Source organism: Ptychodera flava, chromosome 19, assembly GCF_041260155.1.
Source record: "Ptychodera flava strain L36383 chromosome 19, AS_Pfla_20210202, whole genome shotgun sequence".
NCBI classification, from domain to species: domain Eukaryota; kingdom Metazoa; phylum Hemichordata; class Enteropneusta; family Ptychoderidae; genus Ptychodera; species Ptychodera flava.
In genome coordinates, this window is record NC_091946.1 from 22,496,786 (window position 1) to 22,520,007 (window position 23,222).

The 23,222-nt window shown below is 37.7% G+C and overlaps 1 protein-coding gene and 1 long non-coding RNA gene across 2 annotated transcripts in view; both read right to left on the reverse strand.

The window, feature by feature from the left end:
• Positions 1 to 23,222, reverse strand: part of LOC139118928 (mucin-22-like) — a 45,327-nt gene that overhangs the window by 11,790 nt on the left and 10,315 nt on the right. Inside the window, exon 3 of the mRNA XM_070682495.1 lies at positions 5,294 to 5,462. Coding sequence (XP_070538596.1) covers positions 5,294 to 5,462 — 169 coding nt within the window. The remainder of the gene's footprint in view (positions 1 to 5,293; positions 5,463 to 23,222) is intronic.
• On the reverse strand, positions 49 to 5,239 carry LOC139118929 (uncharacterized). Its single transcript, XR_011548820.1, has 3 exons — positions 4,876 to 5,239; positions 3,154 to 3,361; positions 49 to 2,201 (listed from the first exon to the last, which is right to left on the reverse strand). It is a non-coding gene; the product is annotated as an uncharacterized lncRNA (long non-coding RNA).

The window sequence follows — 23,222 nt, forward strand, 5'->3', positions numbered from 1 at the left end:
TAGTAGTAGCACAGGCACTAAAAAAATAGGGTCTATGGTAGTAGGAAGTGACGATTTAAGATTTGTATTCAACATGATTCAATTAAGGTGTAACTACCGATCCTTTCAAGCAAAGTAAAAAATTCCATTTGCTTTACAAGTGTATCTGTCTTGATCCAAAATATCATACAAACATATTTGTAAAGTAACCACTTTCTGTTTATCCATGGACACTCAAACCTCATGATTGTAGACTTACTTCAGCCATTCAGTCATGGTGACAAGCAAAAAACTGATAATGCCAGATGTTTAGATTGTTCAGCCTTTTTCTTCAATTTTCATCATTCAAGTCTGCTAACATTTTATTCCTTTCAGTTTCAGGTTTTGCAAACTACCGTGCAATGTTGTGAATTGAATGGTGTCTTCAGTATGCTGTAGCTGCCCAAGTTGTGATGTACAGAAAGTACTCTATATGGATACATTTACCATTTTCCCTTTTAGTAGAGATGTAAACTTTCATAAAAAGCATCACAATTGTATACATTTTAAAACGTTACCTTTTATTCAACACATCGTCACTGTTTTCAATCTTATAAAAAGCTTTCACCTTTTTTACAGTAAATGAGACAGTGAGCATGCAAGATAAAACATTCAAAGTAAGAAAAAAATTCATGTAAAATTAGGGTAAATCCCTTTCAGCTCTAAGCCCCTATTTATAGGGTGACTTCAGGTACTTTACTGAGAACTCAGGCAGGAAAGAAATAAAAAATTAGGACAATGATTGCACTGAATGTCTTGTCACATTGAGGAATGTCTGTCCCCAGGACTGGCAAAATCCTGGTTATTGGACGAGTGTCTCTGTAAATACATGACATGTATGCAAATAAACGTGTACAACAATAAGTGTAAATATAAAACTTTACGTGAAAAATTCACATCAGTTGCTCCGTAGACATGAAGATAGCCATTCATGAATTTGATGGAAGCAGATATTCAAATTTGTACATGAAATGAGAAATATGGCACACCAATACACATCACCATGAAAGGGTGATACAGTTGTTTGGCCAAAGCCAACTGTACTCCACAACTACTTGACACACAACAGTTAAAATGGATGGTACGGTAAACATGATATGTTGAGGTCAACAAATTTAAGCAGTACAGTTCATGAGACTTCCCCCTGGTATATATACATGCACCACACAATAAATTCCCACAATTTGGTTTGATTTCTACACACGACATTAGAATTTTTGTAACTTTTTCAGTTCTGCCTGAAAGCAAAAAGGCAAACCCTCCAGACAAATGCCATACTTTTGGTGAGCAATTTATGACAAACTGAAGACGCATTCTCTTAGATAGAAAAGTCAGCATGTAAATTTCTTTTGTCTTTCTGGTGGAGGGGGAAACAATATCCTTTTGTTTCATGAAACAGGTGCAACTGGTCTCCCTACTTTCAATCACATTCTGTATGGCTGAGGACACAATCAGTGGAAATTTTATGAAAATACTATCTCCTCTCTCAATCAAGCATAATTTTCTGAGTCATTTAAAATGGCAAGGTAAAAGAATGGTGTCCTTAAAAGTACATTTCAGAATTAAAGAAACCAGTCTGTGAATTTGTGTACACAGGGGAGACTTTGTAGATTTCGCTGAAGAGTATGAGTGTATTAAAATCATGATTAACATGTATAGGAAATATCAAGTACTGTGCCAAATGGGAGGTAACCAAGCTGCTGTGTTTGGGTTAAATGAGCTATATATCTTATTATCATTTTGTCACAATTATGCAATTCAGCACCATTTTACAAGTGGTATAGCCACAAACTGATTACATCAAATCACTGTACACAAGACACAGACGCCCTGAAAGTTATGGCACTGTGTATCGTGTATGGCAGTTTTGACGTCATCAGTTAGTGGCTATATCACTTGTAAAATGGTGCCTGCAATTCCCTTTATGCAAAATGTGTTGGAATGAACCCTGTATATTGACCAAACTGATCAGGATATTTATCTCTTATTTCCCAAACACAGCAACCTGGTATCACTCTAGTTTCCTGCGCCAGGTTTCCCATGCTCCCACAAAATAAATTGCTGGTATGCAGCATGCAGTTGCACTTGTGGTAGTCATCAAAGTCATTGGTGGCCATCATATCCATCCGATAGGCTCTAGCAACTGCAAGGACTCCTTCATCAAGGCAGATAACTCTGAAATCCTGAAAAAATATGATATTTGTTTCAATATGTATTGCTTTGTTTATATTTGCCATTATCAGATAAATTCTCATTGATCTCTACTTCCCTTCCCAAAGTTCTGAGTTTGGAACTAGTTTGCTCGTCTCAAAATAATTTTGGAAGAACAGTAACACTGTTACAGTATCTATGCTGATCTTCTGAGAGGTGTTCTTCCTTTGAAATACCAAAAAGAGGATTTTTATTTACACATGTAACAGTCTCATCTTACATTTTAGAATTCCTCTGTGACCATGCCAGTGCATTCTAAACACTCAAGAGCATTACGTATCCAAAAGTCATTACATTAATTTGCGCAGCACACATGGCTTTCCATCTCAGTCAGTTGGTATTAATCACATTTACAACAATTATTACATATGCATCAAGACTGTTTACCAGGTCTGATCTAAAAGCAAAGGATGACTTGCAGTTGATTGGATTTATTGCATTAAATTGACAATTCAGTCCATAAATGACCATGGGTAGGGACAATATGGTTAAAGTAGGAATACCCTAATAACTTGTATAATGATTTTCTTAGAAAAATTTCATGGCAAATGCCTGCTTGTTTGCATTCAGTTCATAAACATACTGACTAGCAATCTGGAGATACAGAGCCCAGGCACCTCCCCACAACATTTTCTCTCAGCAAGGGTTGGCATCTGCCGGCAGGTTTGACGGACATATCAATCCTGACTGCTTTGTGAAGGTCCAGGATGGGATCCTCCAGCTTGTTCAGATAGGACTGCAAAGTCAAATATTAAACTTATGTCCCTCTCAACCACCTGCAACAGAAGATCATGCTTCTGTTCTGGTGTCATATTCTGCAGCATCTCCTGAAAATGAGATGATATTATTGTGATGGCTATATGTTGATGTCAATCTGTATGCCCCATTATCACGGTGTGTATACAAAGCAAAAATTTTACTTACATGAAGAGTATTTTTCCGTTGCTGCACATCTCACAATGCGTCATCTGCTCTTGTCACAAGCCTTCCCCATCTAGCCCCTCTTCCTCTGCCCCAACCTCTGCGTCCCTGTCCTCACCCTCTCCCTGTGCCTCTACCTCTACCCCTCTCTCCCTCTTCTTGCTTGGGATTCAGTTATTACAGAACTATCAGTAGAATCGGTTGGTGATGTCTGCAAAATGAAAGAATCAAAACAATTACAAAGGAGATTCATGTATACTTGGGTTTGGTAGCACAGTGAGATCAACTAAGTTTTTTGATAGCATGAGCTTTCGAAGCCTACAGTCTCCTTCATCACCATCTCATCTCAGCATCTGATGAAGGAGACTGTAGTCTTCGAAAGCTCATGCTATCAAAAAACTTAGTTGATCCCACTGTGCTACCAAACCCTAAGTATACATAGGTTTGAAGATCAACACGGCTACACCTACTAAAGGAGATTCAAATGTAGATATACGGCACTCTGCCGGTCACTGGTCAGTGTTGAGTTTTTCTTTGTTACCATCTTCTCTTCTAAACAAAGCAAAGTAAGTAGTCGACACTTTACTTTAATTCTTGCCCATAACATGGCAAGTAAACTGTGGGTTAACTCTTGGTGGAAATTAAGATGTGTAAAGTCAGACTGAAAATTGGGAAGGAAATATGCTTTTGATGCATAACATATATATTTGACATTTTCAAAGCCACTGCATAAAAGGACCACCTTTGTCATTTATGTTGTATCATAGACCCTCAAGAAATACACTGAAAATGTGTTGTTTATCCTTCAAATTTCCCAGCAAATTGTACTTCAATCAAAAGCCATGGCGAAAATACAAATCACAATAAAACAGCTGTTTGTCCTGGTCCTGGTATCACTATAGCAACGTTATAGTCACAAGTGCGAACAACGCCGTTTTCACCATCCTCAAAGTTCATCGCTTTGAAAAGAAAATTTCTAAAACGAGTTGGCATAAGTTTACAGCTGTAGTACACATCACACAGCCTTGTTGTACCTTTCTTTCTACCTCCATGGTTGTAATGCTACCGTAATCATCACGAAGCTTGCTAATAGTCTATAAACTCGTCCTCTCAAACATAGAAGTAGGATCGGGGCCGTATGTCTCAACAGTTCGATTAGAGCTGACTAAAAATACACGAAAGGCATTGTTAAACTCAAGGTTATTCACACAATAATTCCGAATCTGTGTAAAGTAAGTAATCCGTTTGCAAAATGGCTCGGAAATTGACAGTGTTCAGAAATAAGATCGACTGCATTTGGTCAATGCCGCTCATGGTTCAACCGCATGGCTCACTCAAGCCAAATATAAGTGAATACGTTCGTAATTACAAAACCCGAACGGCGTATCGCTAACTGGAAACCATTCTGGGTAAATCCAGATTCAAAACGAATTACTAGTTCTGGAAATCCATGCGAAACAACGAACCACAACGAGACTCTAGCGTACGCTATGGGCAGCTACCCGTACGCTTTACCGGACTGCGACCGGCGGCCGCCTGGCTGGTCCAAATTCACAAACAAGCTCTAGTTCCCTGTCATTTCAATCGCATCGTTTATGCCTACAACTGTTGTAACACCCTCTTTGTTCAAACGAAACATCGAACTGGAGAACAATCAGCATTAAATACTAGGTTTGAGGGGGCAGAAAACACGTGAGTTTGTTTACAAAATAGACATTACATTACCTCTTGTGTAGACTCCATTGTTGTCGAGTTGCATGAGTTGCGAATGGGGTCACGCTCCCACATCGCGCAGTATCACACAGTGAGATCCCGCTCTCGTCCTCCGTGTGACGTTGCATTTGCTGTGTTCTTGGTCACGTGACTGCGTTTGCGAAATGGCGGTACATTTAAAATGAGGCGATATCGCGTGAATTTCCTTGCGTTCTGTGTCGTTTGTGACTATCCTAGTATGTTAGTTGAAGGGTATATCGCTTAATTGCAAGAATTCAATCAACATTCGAGACGTTTGGGGGTTATTTTAGGGTAAATAAAATGTTAAAAGTTACAGCTCACGGGCCTTTAAGGACAACATAAGCTGGATTTTCGGTTTTTAATGCTGCGTATCACGACAACATGGAACTCCTTCTGGAAAGCAACCTACCAGGGATTGTTTTGAAGTATATTCAAAACATGGTCCGTTTCGTCGGCATCGAAAATGTCTGCAATCATCCCAAGATTGTTCTCAGCACAATACGACTCGCATTCTGACCACTTTAACTTTTCGTCTTGAGCAAGGGTGTAGCAGTTGCCATTATATCTATTTGAGCAACCTACAGTGGCAATGATATAGAACGGTAAGATAAGATATATGTATGTATGTATGTATATATGTATGTATGTATGTATGTATGTATGTATGTATGTATGTATGTATGTATGTATGTATGTATGTATGTATGTATGTATTTATGTATCTATGTATCTATCTATCTATCTATCTATCTATCTATCTATCTATCTATCTATCTATCTATCTATCTATCCGTCTGTCTGTCTGTCTATCTATCCATCTATCTATCTATCTATCTATCTATCTATCTATCTATCTATCTATCTATCTATCTATCTATCTATCTATCTATCTACCTACCTACCTACCTATCCATCTGTTTCCCTATCTATATGTATGTAGTACATGTAATACTATGTACGTACATGTCTCTACCATGCAGATACTATTTCCCTCGGTACGTCCATTACAGTAACAGACCAAACCAATGGTGTTTCAGGCAACGTATTGTGGAGACATATTTTTCATGAATTTGAAAGGCCTTGAAAGTTTACATTTGAGCAAAACCAACCACAACGTGGTGGATTGTCGATGATCAACAAAAATAGCCATCCCTCACTTCAAGTTAAAGATTGACTTTATCTTAATTATTCCAGAGTGCGACATCAGCGAGGAACCAGAGAAAATACGAAAACAAATACATTTTCAGACCTAGACAGATCTAAAAGTCCTAAAAATAAAGACGAGGAGTTTCCTATGAAACAAAAAAGAAATTGCAGCATTTGATATAAACCTTCTTAAGCGTTTCACTGATAAGAATTTTTAATTAAAAGCCAATGTGCTACAAAGTTTTGCATCATGTTCATGGTGTACTTTCAAACTAAAATTAGTTCAAGTAAATGTACTTTATACTATAGACTATGTGTGTAACGGACTGGAACTAAATATTTCAAGATAATAAATGAGTGCTAAACGAAATATTATAGCCTAAGGCTGCATTCACAAACACCTCCTGATGGGGCGGGAGATTTCAGGGGGACTTGAAATACTACATGCCAGGGGGGGTCTGGAAAAATTGACATTGCAAAGGGAGACTTGAAACTTTATTGAATATCCAATTCCTTTTCAGATACCTTCTGGCACTTTCATTTCCTGCCATTTCCGTTTTCGGCGCACCCTTCAGGCGCAAGTTTAGGGTATATTAAACAATTTATTAATTATCCCAGCAGTCACCATGAGGCAAAAGATTTAGGTTGTCATGATTTCTACTTACCCAACCTCTCTGTTGTGCAAAACTGTCCTCTATAATGACTAACAGTTTCAACTTCACCTTTCAATAACAATTTGGGAGATAACTTATTTGATAACATTCTCCCATTGACAATATATTTAGTCTTGGTCAGTGTCAAACGTTCATGTCGCCGTATATACGATTTCTATTTTTTGAGGACTTTGATGAGAATAGTGCTTACAAACATTTGAGAATAGTGCATAGTGTCATCAATAACAACTGGAAGCTTCAACTCAAACAACCTTTGAATAACAATTTGGGTGATAATGACCTATGTGTTATTTGTAGTTTCCCAATAGAATGTATAGTGAATCAACATTTTCAGTGAAATTCCACAATCAAATTTCTTGTACATATATGAACATGTAACCTCCATCTTCTAATCGAGTACAAATATGTCAATTATCAAGTGTCCCTATATGCACAAATATTGCAAGTTTTGAATTGGGAAAAAATTATTCACAGTTTTGTCATGGACTCCCATGTATAGTGGATGAACATTTTCGGCGAAATTCCAAAATTAAACTTCTTACACACATGTAAACATCCTATGCTAATTAGGTACGTTTATATCAGTTATCAAACTTCTATAGATGAACAGATATTGCTAGTTTTATATTGGAAAATACACGTTCATAGTTTTTCATAAATTCAAAAATAAATTTCTTTTTGGACACACATGCACTTTTTACATGCCACTTCAAGCAAAGTACATTTAGACAAATTATCACACACATATAGAGATATAGCTTGTTTTTATGGGGAAAATGTTAATAGTTTGCTTAATAGACTCCCATGTATTATGACTTGATATTTTTGGACGAAGCACTATTTTATCGGCCACGTTTTTCCTTCCTTTGAGGGGGTCTTCAAAATCGTAGCAAGTGAGAAGGGGGCCTTAAACACATTATGAGTTTGTTATGGGGTATTTGAAAAAATCAGATAACTTTTTTGGAATCCCCACTCCAGAGGTGTTTGTGAATGCAGCCTAAACTCACAAAAATGCAGGGAAGTGGCGGATATGGTGCATTTGCACAACGGAACCCTAATGTCGTCCATTTGAATTCAACGAACTAAATGCTTACGATTGATGATGACCAGTTTCTAAAAATGGCGGGAAGTGAAAATAAAGTGAAAATTATCAAATTTTTACGCCAATTCTGTCACAAATTAGAGTTGTTTTGATGCAGAAAAGGCTAACTTTCTTTAATAGGGTAAATTCAAAGACTTAAAATGAAATTAAAAGATAATTCGATGTGAACAAATTACGGAAATATGCCGCTCATAGTCCTTTTACTTCTTTGACGACACTGAGTTGAATATAGCGTTTACTGGACCAAAATTGTCGTTCTTTATAAAGCCATCACGCACAATGATACAAAATCAAAGTCCATTTTCATTTCATATTTGTCTTGAACATCTCATCAGATGTCACTAGCCGATGATGAAATTTATCTCAACCTTAACCTTTTCAAGGTCATCTTAACTTCGTTGACGATAACATTGACATTCAAACTTTCAAGCATGCAGAGTAAACCTATGTCTCCACATTTATATGTAAACAAATCAAATTCAAGTAAGAGGGCTATTTTTCACGTCCCTGACATATATATGAACAAAGGCCATACTTAGGCAGTGATAAAACGAGGCACTCATAAGACGCCAAGGCCATCGTGTTTCTTTTTTGGCATTGAAAGGAGTGAAATTGGTTCGTCTACATTTTCAGGCAAGGAATTTCCTGGGGTATTGTGTCGGCTTAATTCTCATGATATCCCTCTTAGTTCAAACACGAAGAAAATCATTCTTTTTGAGTTAACGATTTAAACACAGACTCGGGAAGGTTGCGATGTCCGTATTTTGTGAGTTTTATTGCACCATTCAATGCGGCAGTGTTTGAGTTGGAGATACTGATTAATAGTATTAATCCTAAGAATAGTCAGGATCTGTGTAATTAAAATAGAGCAACACGCAAGTAGCACCATGATCCTAAGAATATGTACAGTGATAATATAACTGTGACAGGGAATATTTGCAATATTTTCTGATTGATAAATTTTACTTTAGTTTGATGTTAATCCATCATCAAAGTGCCTTGCATAGCAATAATGAGATAATGCCATTCTTAATTTATATACGTAAAATATCAAATCAAGGCAGTTGTAAATAAAATATAAGTAAATATGCGACGTATATCAGAATCCATGGAAGATGTTTAAATTCTCAGAGACTTTATTCCAACCAATCCAGATTTTAATCCCTTATTAGAGAGTGTATCAAGCTAACCACGCAACTTTCATTTCGGGATTTTTTTTCTAGAAAAATTCACACACGTATAGCAAATCCGTTGAATTGATCAATTAGACTTTTGCGATGCAATTCCATTATTTTCCAGACAAGGCGAGTCTCAACATACATCGAAATAGATATAGATGTGACGACCAGGAAAAATTGACAGTTGTTTGATAGCGTACATCATTTGCCTGGGATATATTTTTGAAATTCTAAAATTTAGATTCTACCCTTCCTGCCATATAGTGCATAATGGAAACATCAATAAAATAATATGAACGTAGCTTATTTACGATTTATGCCCTATTTTCTCTATTTTAAGGCAGATCGTTTGTCTCTCTGAGTATTCAATGTAGCGTCGACATGTGACAGCGAATAAGGCACAAGACTAGACGATAATTCTCTGGAGCAAAAAAATATGAGCGTTAGCGTGCTTGCTGAAATTTCTTCGAAGCCATCTATATAAAAGCTACGACACCATTATCATTCAAATTACTACTATCTCGAACAAAACCACTGTGACGTCATTCGGTTTCGATCAAATTTCCCTGTAACAATATTTTACATCTCAACATCAACAAAATGGATCAGTTGTTGTTTTCTGAATTTATTTTGCCATTAACTTGAAGCATATTTGGCGGACATGGAAAAATATTAGAAGTAACAATATTTATCTTATACGCTCGCGTTATTCACTTCCTTCATTTCCTTCTATTCAATTTTTTCATGTTGTCAATAAATTGCCCCAGTTAGAGACTTTGTGCGCAAGATTTCAAAACACCCCTAATAATAATATATATAATGTGACGCCACAACGTGTATTCAGTGGGAACATTAATAGACTTGGTGATGAAAACAAAAAACATCGCAGCCTTTTCAAAATCTATGACGATTTACGACGTGCGCGTAGCACAGCTACGTGAAAGCTAGACGCTTGACGAAATTGTGCGTAGTCCAAATGTAACAGGTTTAGGCCTACCTCAAGATACCAGGGCATAACACTCAAAGAGAGGTTCCATGTATCCGCGTTTGTTGAGTAATAGAAATTGTGTTCCATTCGCTTGTTTGTTTGTTTGTTTGCTCGCCAGTCTACCCATCTGTCTGTCTGTCTGTCTGTCTGTCATCAGCCTGTTTGTCTGTCTGTCTACCTTTCTGTTTGTTTGTTTGTTTGTTTGTTTGTTTGTTTGATAGTTTGTTTGTTTAATATACCCGGCGACGAAGAGTAGAACAATTTTACCTAGGAAAAATGTGTGATGTGAAAAATGTCCGTTAAAATGTCTATGCTGTGTCGCAAAGGTATCTGAATCGATTTGTTTTCGAATTCGACGCATAGAATATACTGCGTGTTTTATAAAACAGTGACTGTCAATTTACTTTGCCTTGCGATTCAATATGGCTGCTATGTACCTTTCCACGTCAAGAGTTATCATTAAAAACTTGATACGCGGAAGGCACACTGTCATTGGTTTACAAAACATGTCAATTCATAACCTCAACAAGGAACATAGATTGATAAGCGGGTAATTGCAGATGCCCGAGTATACGGTTCAATTTATTTCGTGTTACGACATAATACGTCGACCAGATGACCGTTTTTCTCTGCTTTCAATGCGAGATTATTTATCAATGACAACAATCAAATTAAATGACAAGGTTTTGTCATTGCAATATGGTCCTTAGCCGTAAAGACGAAAATGACAACATTTTTATGCCCCGACATCTTCATGGAAATAAAAGTGCAACACAAGAGTAAGTATAATACAAAACATTTTGTATTTGGTCTTGAAACTTAGTTGCATTATTATTACTAATAATGGAGAACTATCGAAAAGTTGTACCTTAAGAACATTATAAAAGTTCGAAACCCCTTTTTTTCATTATATTTTACGCTCTAATAACTTACTTTTGACTATGAATTATAAGTCGGGCATGATGTCATTACTTGCATGCTACGCATTTTCACCGGGTAATGTTCTATTTGAAGACTTTGAACAAGGAAAGTGTTCTGAAAATATTCTTTTATTTTTAGGTCAAGCCGACCTTTGGCTTCCCTTTTACACTTAAAAGCGGAGGCCCTTTTCAACCAACACAAACGCCTATTTCAATTGCATCTGCTGTAAATTTAACTTAATGAGCAGCTCTAGCAAAGAGGAGCGGTAATGGCGTGAAAAGCTAGGTAGCTTCTTTGTTTGCATTTTATGGCCAGACTATGGTTTGTTGGAGTGTGCTCTCCGCTAATGACCACTGAAAGGCTGCTGGCGCCCGCTGCAAATTATGAACTCGTTTCGTTAAAAAGCCAAGCTCATTCAAATGGCGACTAACGTCCGCGATGACAAATGGAATAATATGAAATTAATGGCGATATTTTATTGTAAGAGAAAATGGTAAAAGTTATAATGAATAGTGAATAGGAATCGTTTATAATGTCTACTAATCCTTTAAAATGTTCATCGAAACCGTAGCTGGGAAAGTCTCTTGCAACTTTATTTTCCATACATACTTAAGGCAGGAAACGGTACTAATTTTAGACTCTCTCTCTCTCTCTCTCTCTCTCTCTCTCTCTCTCTCTCTCTCTCTCTCTCTCTCTCTCTCTCTCTCTCTCTCTCTCATGTCTACGACGCAGTGAAAGTTTTCACATTGCATACCTATACCGAAATTATTTCGCAAAATATATCTATAGTGAATCTGTGGGAAGGGTTTACTTTAAACAAAGCGCAGTCTTCACCGTTGTACGAAATGAGGTTAATTAATTCACGGCCCAGTTTCGTTTATCATTACTGATCCAACTCTAGTGTCGAAACATAGAAAGAGATTAATCAGATGTAAACATGTTATGTCGTCTGGGATTTCAATCATTTCTGATCTCGGGATTCTGCGCAGACTCAGTGCAAACAGCAGAGAACGGTGATGCACCTTGCGTATACTTGCACTAAGATTGAATATGTCGTCTTTAATCAATCAATCAATCAATCAAACAGTAAATGTTTATAGATCGCCAAAATCCAAAACAGTATTTTGTTCCATCATGCTTTATGGTGAACAGATGGATTCTAAGTTTTCGTTTGCAAGTTTCCAAGCTGGTTTAATTTTTGCTGTCAAGTGGGACTTTGTTGCAATATTTATAGCATAGATGATCGTAGCTGTCAATAGTTTCTGATTTGAAGACCTGCGTGAACGAGTAGTTGTATAAGCGGATTATTTATTTACGCAGGTGTCTGGTTGTGGATAGCCTTGAAAATTAACAGCAAAATTCTGTCATAAATCAAAAAGCGAACGGTTAGCAAATGCAACTTGGCGAGAACTAAAGAGATTGGGGCAAATTTCCCTTTAGAGGGGGACTTGTCTTTCCTCGAGCCTGCACTAAGTAAGTCGCCTGAAAAGCCTGAAAAACCGCTCTTCGAATCAGACATTTTAATAAAAAGGAGAGTTTGCTTACAAAATTGCAAAGTAATCTGATGTCCTATAAAGTTTGAGCAGTACAAACCACCGTTTGAGTGTTGTGATAACATATGAAAACAAACAGCGACAAAGGATTTACACAAAATCATTATAAAACAAGTGCATGTATAGATTTGGCGGAAACAACCGTAGCCGTGATACTAATGTGAGTTCTTTTCATTTTCAATTTTCTTGTAAGTTATTATTGTTCAGTTCGAACAATGGAGAATCGACATAATAAACACGTCTCATAAAATACAGCATTAATGAGCAGAGAGAACAGGTAACCCCACTCACGGAAAAAAAAATTGCAGTGAGATGGAATATTGAACCCTGTATTCCTGTACTCGAACACAGCAAGAATTCATGTTTTTCGTACTATCACATATTTTTGACAAACAAAGTCATAATACACGTTCACTCTCAAAGGTTGACAGCGCCTCCGGGACAGATATTCGGACTCTCAAACTTTCACAATTCTGTTCTGATCTACCACTTGTGGGGGCTCATTTTAAAGCTCGTAGAGTGAGAAAAAATTTCACAGTCTTAGTTTTGCGAAAATCAGGAATTTTATTTCCCCAGCACAGATAACAGGGATGCGGCCATTTTGAATTTCAAATATCGGAAAATATTGGGAATAATAGAATCTCACACCCAAGGGACCTGGGATCAGATTTTTTGCGTCTCGTGTGAGACAAAATTATCCCAAACAAGTGTGAGAAATCACTAATCACGAGTTCCGTGGTGAGTTTCACTTCCGATATTTCAACTTTTGCTCCGGACGAGATATCCATCAGGAAAAACTGGCGATATGTTCCAGGTGGCCTATGTTCACTTGTTATTTGGAAAATTTTACTTTCTTTTGTGAGTCTGTCACCAACGACGCACAACGTTGTTCAAAATCTGACGACGCTGTCATCTGCCACTGCACTGTGACCTATATACTTTGTAGTTTAGGTCCGTGTGCTACCCATTGCGCTATTGGATATTATATCATACTAGTATATTGATATTGCAAATACAGCGATCTGATTGGACGAGACGCGAAAAGAACCGTGGTATATTGGCGATATACCACGGCTGGCATGCGCACTAGCTCTCGGCTTGAGGAAAGGTCCTTTTAAGACGTTCCATGCCAGAATTTCATACTGCTATGATATAATAGCAATAAATCACACCCAGCGACGGTATACCACTCGATTTTGACCATTTCACTTCATATATGCACTCGCTATCGCTCGTGCATATATGTCGTGAACTGGTCAAAATCTCGTGGTATACCATCGCTGGGTGTGCTTTATTGCTTAAATATTTTGCACGCGGAGTCAAAAGCCGTTTATTATCCAATCAGACCTTTTGTAATATTATATCATACCAGTATATTGATGGTGCAAATACAGCGATCTGATTGGTCGAGACGTGAAAAGAACCGTGGTATATTGGCGATATACCACGGCTGGCATGCGCGCTAGCTCTCAGCTTGAGGAAAACTCCTTTTATGACGTTCCATGCCAGAATTTCAATATACTGTTATGATATAATGGCAATAAATTACACCCAGCGACGGTATACCACTCGATTTTGACCATTCACTTCATATATGCACTCGCTATCGCTCGTGCATATATGTCGTGAACTGGTCAAAATCTCGTGGTATACCATCGCTGGGTGTGATTTATTGCTTAAATATACATGTACAACTTTTGTTTAAGAGCATTTATACACAGTGTGGAACGATTTCTGAGATCGATTTATCTAACATTATCTCATAGAAAAATCTACTTTACTCTTAATTTTAAATGGACAACTAAAGACATAGACGTCACTAATATAAGTAGCACCCACCTCTCAATATGTTTTGAACTTTGAAAAGTATATTAAACTTTGCCTTGGAGAATTGCGAAGTAGAGAAGTGCGTAATAGGCATCATCTTACGTCAGGGAAGTTTTCCTCACAAATGACAATGCAATAAACATTTACGTAACGATAACAAATCAATAAGGACCTTATTGCCTCTCACAGTTACAAGCGCACACTATGTTGGTTGATTTACAAGGGGAGCGGCATTTGTTCAGCACAAAGATATACACGTGAGGGTATACACGTGAGGGTTACTTAGACTAAACAGAAAGGGCGCTTCTATTCAGCCGTAGGCGGACTTCTAAAACTATGTATGTATGTATGTATGTATGTATGTATGTATGTATGTATGTATGTATGTATGTATGTATGTATGTATGTATGTATGTATGTATGTATGTATGTATGTATGTATGTATGTATGTATGTATGTATGTATGTATGTATGTATGTATGTATGTATGTATGTATGTATGTATGTATGTATGTATGTATGTATGTATGTATGTATGTATGTATGTATGTATGTATGCATGCATGCATGCATGCATGCATGCATGCATGTATGTATGTATGTATGTATGTATTTATGTATGCGTGCATGTATGTATGCATGCATGCATCTATCTATATGTGTTTATCTATGTGTCTATCTATCTATCTATCTATCTATCTATCTATCTATCTATCTATCTATCTATCTATCTATCTATCTGTCTGTCTGTCTGTCTGTCTGTCTGTCTGTCTGTCTGTCTGTCTGTCTGTCTATATATGTACGTAAGTACGTTAGGCTATGTTTATACGTATGCATGCATGCACGCATTAATACATTTACGATCATTGTATATGATTGATTATATGTGGTTTGTGTGTGTCATCATCTACATTGGTCTGTCTTTCATCAGGTTTTTGACATGTCAGGGATGGAAATGGTACGCTATTTGTTTGTTAAACCGAAATATTCGATTGAACCTTTCTCCTTCGAGGTATGAGATGCAGACTTTCAAATGAGGTTGTTTGTTCCTTTACTATCCCGGGAATTTATCCAGAACGAGGCGCAGAGGAAATAGAGCTGTTTGTCATTGATAGCGCGAACGAACGCGTCGACCGTTGAGACGGGAAGGTCATTCCTTTATCATTTAGCAAATAAATGGGCAAGGAAATGAAAACAACTTCAGACTGTCGATTGTAGGATTCAATTGCATTGTTGGAAATCTGCGATCTTCAAAAGCTCTCCATAGGTGAAGCACGCGCCGGTAAATGGCGCGTCCGTTTCCACGCAACGGGGAGGCTGGGAAAAGATACAGCCGTGCTTTGGCTATGCTAACAGTTGAGCGACAAACACTGCGTATCCACTCACAACTTGAAGTTGGCATGCATGATTGTATTTCACGCACAAAAGCTTTTCTTTTCACGATGTAAAGTGCGGGTCATTATTGGACTCAACCACGGCAGTGAACGAGCCCTCTGACGCCAACAAATATAAAATGAGATTAGGTATTTATATATACAACAACAACCGCTTTTTAAATAATATTTTAATGAGTTCTCCAACTGGCTGCGTCCCACGCTCATGGAACTTTAATGAAATAGATTTCCACACATCGGCAAGATTTAATTACGCATCGCCGTTTTAGTTTGAATTTTTTCATGCATTAATAATAGGCGCTGACGAAGCGCGTGAATTCGGAGCATACTTTTCTGCTATCCTGTTCTCGGCATTTACATTTTCCATCGAGTTCTGAAAGCGAGGCATTTGATGGAGTTATCTGTAAATAATCGAAGTTCAGTGACGCGGAAGGTCATTCACTATAATTCAATATTCATAAATCTTTACACCACCTGCAGGATATCACAGCCGACAGTTACAGAATCGGTTAGGTGGTACGATATTGAAATTAACCTTAAAAGTGCACTTCGCGCTCTCTTGTTAAAAATCGGTGAGCCTGCTTTCTACTTTCGCTTATTAATACAGTGTAAATCAAACTTGAATGTGAATTCCATTCTATTCATCAGTATATTACTTGAAAGTAGAATTATATGTGCCGAATGTTTTAGCTATTTACGATATATAAACTCTCTTCCTCTAAAAAATGGCGGTTAAGAGATTTATGGCGACTTATGCACGCAACTTGGATGTCGATCGCGTTATTTAATTGAACTTAAAGTATAGTCAGTGTTCAAAAAGCTAAAATGTTATTATTTGCCATAAAAATATAAATTTAAATTTCTTGAACCGCAGCCTGCAATCAATCATAGCTAGCTTGCTTCGTTTAATTCGTTAATTTCTGAACACACCTATTCACCTCACAATTAAGCTTACTTCTTTAAAGTGAAAATTGAGGCAATTCAATATCGTCTGCACCGAGCGTTAAGTACCGCGCGGTTCTGCTCTCTGGGCTTATTTTGCACCTTTAAAGGTATTCGGTCACCTGTTTTCTAATAGCCAATCGAAGATTTTACGCGGGTGGCCACTTTTTAAAAAGGGCGCTCCCACACGACTAGCCATGGCACCCTAGCAGCGTCGTCTGCGTGTCATTTGACGTATCAAATATGGAGGACCGACAGCTACACATGCTACGGGGTAGTACGCTAAGCCCCGCCCCTTTACCGTTTATGGCATATGCAAATTTACGGTGACCGTGTACCTTTAAGGTAGTACGAGCCTCTAATAGGAAAGATTGAAACTGTTACTCAAACTTTCCTCGATGAAACTTTCAACCATTCTCTTATCAAACCAACGATAAAAAATCTGGGGTCACCGTGCAAATATCGGTACTAGAGTAACAAAGTACTCAATATTTACCGATATTTGAAATTCAAAATGGCCGCCATCCCTGTGTTCACTCAATCAGGAAAAATAAAATCTTCGGTTTTCGAAAAACTAAGACGGTGAAATTTTTCTTACTCCAAGAGCATTAAAATGAGCCCCCGCAAGTGGTAGATCAGGAAAATATGAGAGTTCGGACATCTGTCCCTGACATCTGCGCAGTCTGCTTTAAATGTAACTTGAATCGTCTCAAGTATATTTTATCATCGTTAAACATAGCAGGTGTGTTGAAACAAACTCCATCTACCTCTAACGGTTATGCTTTTCTTCTGTTGTCTCGAAATAATTTCTTATGAAAATAACTTACCTTGAATATGAAGAGGAATGATACAATAAATGGGTCAAGTTCAAGCTGTTATAACTTAGACAGCTCGGTTAAAGATACGTCAACTTTCTTCCTCTGAAACCGAAGTTATTCGAATAGTTTTTACAGTGCACGCTGTAGTTAAAGGGAAGTGGTCGTCGGAACTGCGCATGTGCAACTTTCTTGTATACAAAAAATGTATTTCATGTCCTATACATAAATGCATCATGTCAAAATAGCAACGTTTAAATTTTACGATGTACATTAAGACCAACATGTTTTAACTTTCATCAATCGCAAACGTAGCTGGGATACAGTGTTGATATTGGTCGTAGGGTCCCTGACGACCTTTGAGCGCCGTTCCGACGACCCCCGCCCTTTAACTCGGCATGTTGGGGACGGGTGTTTTTGAATCCCATTCAAATTTCAATTTGGCGCGGTCTCTCAGTAAGTAGTTAGGGTTCCAATCTAACATCTCGTCCACGATTTTCTTAATTCTGACATTTCCCTGAACTTGTCATATCAAATAGAACTAGATAGTGTGTCTTTGGGATATCCAGAGTGGCTTGCGTTACGGAAGGACTCTTTAACAGCGTCTTGACTGTTAGGCCATTTAAAGAAAATCTCTGTTTGCCGTCCTTGGATTTTTGAAAAACCTACCAGCCAGAAAGGTAAAAAAACAAACACAGACAAAAACATAAGTGTATTAACATAAGTTCATTTTTAATTTTGTTTCTTTTGGAAAAATAATATTTTTATTTATATAGTGTATGTGTTTGTTTTCTTAATTTTCTTTGAATTACTACCAGCACGCGGACGGCAAACAAAGAATTTTATTTAAAGCGCCTTAGGAAAACTGACGTGATCACCATTTTGCGATACATGAACATTGCAGAAGTTCGTTTGGGATGATAGTTTATTCTATATATAACTGATACTCCCTTCCATGTTTAATAATTTTCAATAGGACAGAATTTAAGATATAAACAATTTTTTTTCAAACAGTACTGACATCGACAAGCCAGCTATTTGGCTTCTCGGGAAGGCTTGATCGATGACTCAAATGTTGTTTGTGTGAGTTTAATTCATATCAGTCCAGGTAGTAGCGTAACTTGTTACAGATTTTAGATGAAAACGATGTAAACTCTTCAACTATAGATTCATAGCATTAGAATTTGAAGTTTATCGTGAAACATTTATTTTTATGTCACACGCCCTTGTTACGCTATATAATATACTAAACTAGGTACAATAAGTGTGTTCACATAAGATTTTTCTGTTACTATGACCAGAAAATAAAATATGTCGGCAGCGTCTTACTTTAACAACGATTTCGCGAGCATAATATCAATTTCAGTGAAGTGTTTATTCAAAAACAGCTGTTATTATTCAAACTAAATATTGATGACTTGATTTTGACCCGGCAAATATTGAAATAGGAAATGGGGTGGCATTGACCAAGTGACGCTATTGCGTTGGCAAACGGCTTTCAGGGTGTTGCAACGGTGAACGTTGTGTGATTTGCTGAATACAAAGTAGGCGAACTGTCAGAAGGGCTGCTTGCAATGGTTATCGGTTACTAAATTGTGCAGATTTAAAAGGAGAAGGCCATTATTTTTCAGTGACAAATAGTGTCATTTAAAGGTGTGAAAATCTTAAGGAGAGTTTTACGAGTTGATTTTGTGAATTTTAGGACTTAATATATTTTATCGGGCGTTAGCATCAGTTACAAATATGAATTTGCGAAATCACGGGATAGAGTTACATTCTATGCGACATAATTTTTAAAAATGGATTATCAATCAACATGATTGATTATAATAATCATTCAAAGTTAAGGTAAATTTTTGTCTCTCTTTTTCCTGAAATTGTATATCAGTATTTTTTATCCTGGAGTTATTTGATGCAATCGATAGAGTAAAGACGACGTGAAATTTGATGCTCGCATGATCGATGGAAATTGTACAAAGTACGCGCAGTGTACATTCCCGGTTAAAATGCATCACAGATTCAGATAACAGCCAAGTCAACATCTATATTTAATTCAATTATTCGCCTAGTCGGACTTGAAACTGCAGAGAAACTCTGGGCCACCATTGAGAGACGCGCGCTTCCATATTCATTTTAAAAATTTAGTCGACTGTCCTGCTCTCGTTTGTTGTCGAATTTATTGACGTCACAATGTCAATATCACAGGAAATGTCAAAGACATGCAACTTCAACGATGGGGTTACAGCTCAAAAAAGCTCAAAAATCTGGGACTTTTTTAATGATATTTTCACGATTTCATTTCAAACCTAATGTACGTTATGTTGCTATACATATCAAGAGACGTTTGTCTGCCTGGCATTGTACTCGTACAAGTAATGTATTTCCAAATTCGAATATAGACGCACCATAGCTTTGGGTGCACCACAAAAATACCAGTATATCTGCCAACAGCAGCTTCATAAAGTCTGTGGATGTTATATGCTTTCTCGTTGCAAAACACGAAAGCTTTGTAATGAACTGATCCTTCTGTATAGTTACTGACCAACTCTGCAAAATTACCTTCATAGGCAGCTATTATGTATCTAAAAAAGCAGCGTGGAATTGATGGATGCACTGTTAAAGTGGCAATTAGTCTAGAATTCAAATGGGGCTAATGTATTCATTTTGATCCCAAGGTCACCAAATATAAAGTTCTGACTTCTCGTCAGGTATGTCTTAATATTATATTACCATGCCCTGCCTGTCGTATTTTGATTGGTCGAGCTGAACCACGTGACTGACCACAAATACACAGTAATGGTCTGTTTATATGCCCGTGAATATGAATAATAAGATTAACAACTCAAAGTATCGTAACTTTACAGCTCAAACATAAATCATAATCAATCACAAAATAAAATGGAGCACTTGTGGGCCTAGTTGAGATACCTTTTTCTGAAAATATTTCCAGATTTGCCAACATTTTACAGCGCGTAACAGTGCGTCGCGTATTGCTCAGTTCTGGGGCCTAGTTGTCGTTCGCTCCTGAAATTTTCGGAAATTTTGACGGTTTTCTTGGGTTCGCTGATAATATAATGGAAATAACAGACTCCGCTCTGACCATTAACGTTTATTTGTGGGCGCGGGCTCGAGGAAAGCCAAATTAAGGGGCTCGGCAAGCCTCGCCCGTTAATTTTTGGCTTTCCTCTCGCGCTTGCCCACAAATAAACGTTAATGGTCAGCGCGTCGTCCGTTATTTCTATATTGATTCTAGATCTGTGGCTGTAAATCGACAAAATATGCTCATCACAGGGCGAATCAGATACATACGAACATCACTGCCATAACAACCGCAACAGTCACTACAGGGCTCCAGCCAGCTCTCTCACATTGATTAACCCTCGTCCTTCAACTGTACATTTCCTTATATCACATATGTCAGACTTCTTTATGTTCCTCTGTGCGACAATTTACCTTTATATGAATCCGATTCAAAATTTATCCCCATGACCCGAACAGTTGCATAGCCAAGTGAAGTCAAGGTATTTCTCGACAGCTAAGCATCATCATAGGACATCAGATTCTAAATCCATCCTACATTTTTAGTAATTTTTCAGTGTCGCCTCAGAGGAATAAAAGAGTGAAATTAAAAGCGTTCCTTTAAATTGTCACGCCACAAGACTGAGTAAATGCGTCATTATTGGTATAAAAAGCCAAAAGTTTAAGAAAGCTTACTTCCACATCAAATCGTTGAACGTTTCCTAACACAAAAAAAATCACGAGTGTTTAATATAGGACGCAGTAAAGTCTTAATTTGAAGTCTCTTGGGTTAGGTAGTTGTGTCAGCGAAAACAAACATAATGTGCAGACAGTTAACAATCGTGGATGACTTAAATTGATCATATGCCCCTCACATCGTCTAAATGAAAGCAATCATTAAACTCGGTAATAGTTCACATCCTTGAGCTTTTCAATCATTCATTCTTGAACGCTGTCGTTTCCGACTTGCGTCTCAATGACTGCCGATGGTTATACTTATTACACGATACAATCGAGGGGCGTCGAAGGAACACGGGGTTTGAACGGAGCAGTAAGTTTCTTAAAATTCACTTGAGATGACAAAATTGGAACGCAACACAGGTGAACGTACTTGCTAAGCAAATACGTGTATACCTACACGACAATTGCGAGTTAATAAGAAGAAAGCACATCAACGCTACGCACCGTTGAATTTGGCCTTTCGGGACATTATATGGTTCTCAAGTTCTGTATTACATCGATTATCACACTTGGCGCATGCACAGATGTGTCTTCAAATATGTCACAATAGTTCGAAATCCGACCAGTGCGCTGAGATCGATTTGTAATTGAATACGGTATAGTAATACTATGCTGTATGGTCATTTCTCCAAAAGTTCAACGACATCTCATCGCCGTATATAGCTATGAAATAAACATTGATTTATCACGATCGAATTTGACTAACAAGCTACCAAACAAAGGAAGTAGATTTCGGTGAACTGATAAAGAAATTGAATCAATTGTCATCTGTATGTTTGAAATTTCGCATCGTGTGAACTAAGCTGCTGATTAATCGCGTGATTTTTGTACATCAAAATAGTGCTAACATACGCTGAGTTCTCCACCTACTACCAAATGTATTGACAGGCAGAAGAATTCAACCGATAAACAGTCATCTGTATTTCCATTAAAGGAATTCTCTTGTGGCGAAGTCAATCGATGAGAGGCAAACAAACGCACACAAAAGCCCGGGTCTGTTCACTTGATAAATCGGAAACTATTAAGAATGGAAAACCAACCGTTGCTTGAATATTGCTCACATGTATAGTGTCGTGAATCGGGCAAGAAACCAAGGTCAGGAAAATGGGTTTTCTGAGTTCAATCAAATTTATTCCCGTCATTAGCATTTTACTGAGCCGAAGCAATGCCGCACTTCCCTAAGAGTCGTTACCGGCAATCTGTACAACTGGGGGATTTTTATGAGCCACGATCGAGCAGATGCTCAGAAATGACGCTTTTAGAAAAAAAAGGGCAAACTGCCTCTTTGCACTGCGTGTTCATAACAGAAGAAGCTCAAGCGCGAATACTGTTAGGCGATGCGCGGTAGTCATGGCAACAAGGAAAACCAAACCCCCTCATTAAGGGCCTTCTTTTCTAAAAAGACATTGAAATCGACACGATCGTATTTCGTCATTACCCGCACTTCTTACAAAATGCAGCTGAGAATCAAATGTACCCGCTAGTCAATTAATGATCCACACAAGCTGTTTTCGATACAAATTAAACACAATGTATAAAGGGGGTTATTAAAATCGCGAAAAACCTGTGTACTCCAAAAATGTCCTCATTGAATCGAAAACTCCATGGCTCTTACTCGCGTGATCACTTTGACATTGATCGATCGAAGTGCATCTCCAAAATAAGTCGAAATTATCATGGCTACGTTCGTTTATAAGTTGGAATATCACCATACACGATGTTTCTTCTATGAAGTTTAACATAATTCACCATAGATACAAGAAAGGGCCAATAAATTATATTTTTCAAAACACGTGAGAAGCTATTTATCCATGTTAAGTCTATATCGGAGATGGATAGACTTTTATGCGGTGAAATCGGGGAATAGTAAGAAGTCGATTAAATTTAATATAGCATTTCCAACTTGAACTATCTCTACGAAGGTAATGAATGCGAGTGGGTTCGCTTTTTCAGTCGTCTTCCCGCGCAAACGATTTGTAGACTTTGAAAATTTAAAGACGGTGCTCAGCTTGCTCAGTTTTCCCGTCACGCAATGCGC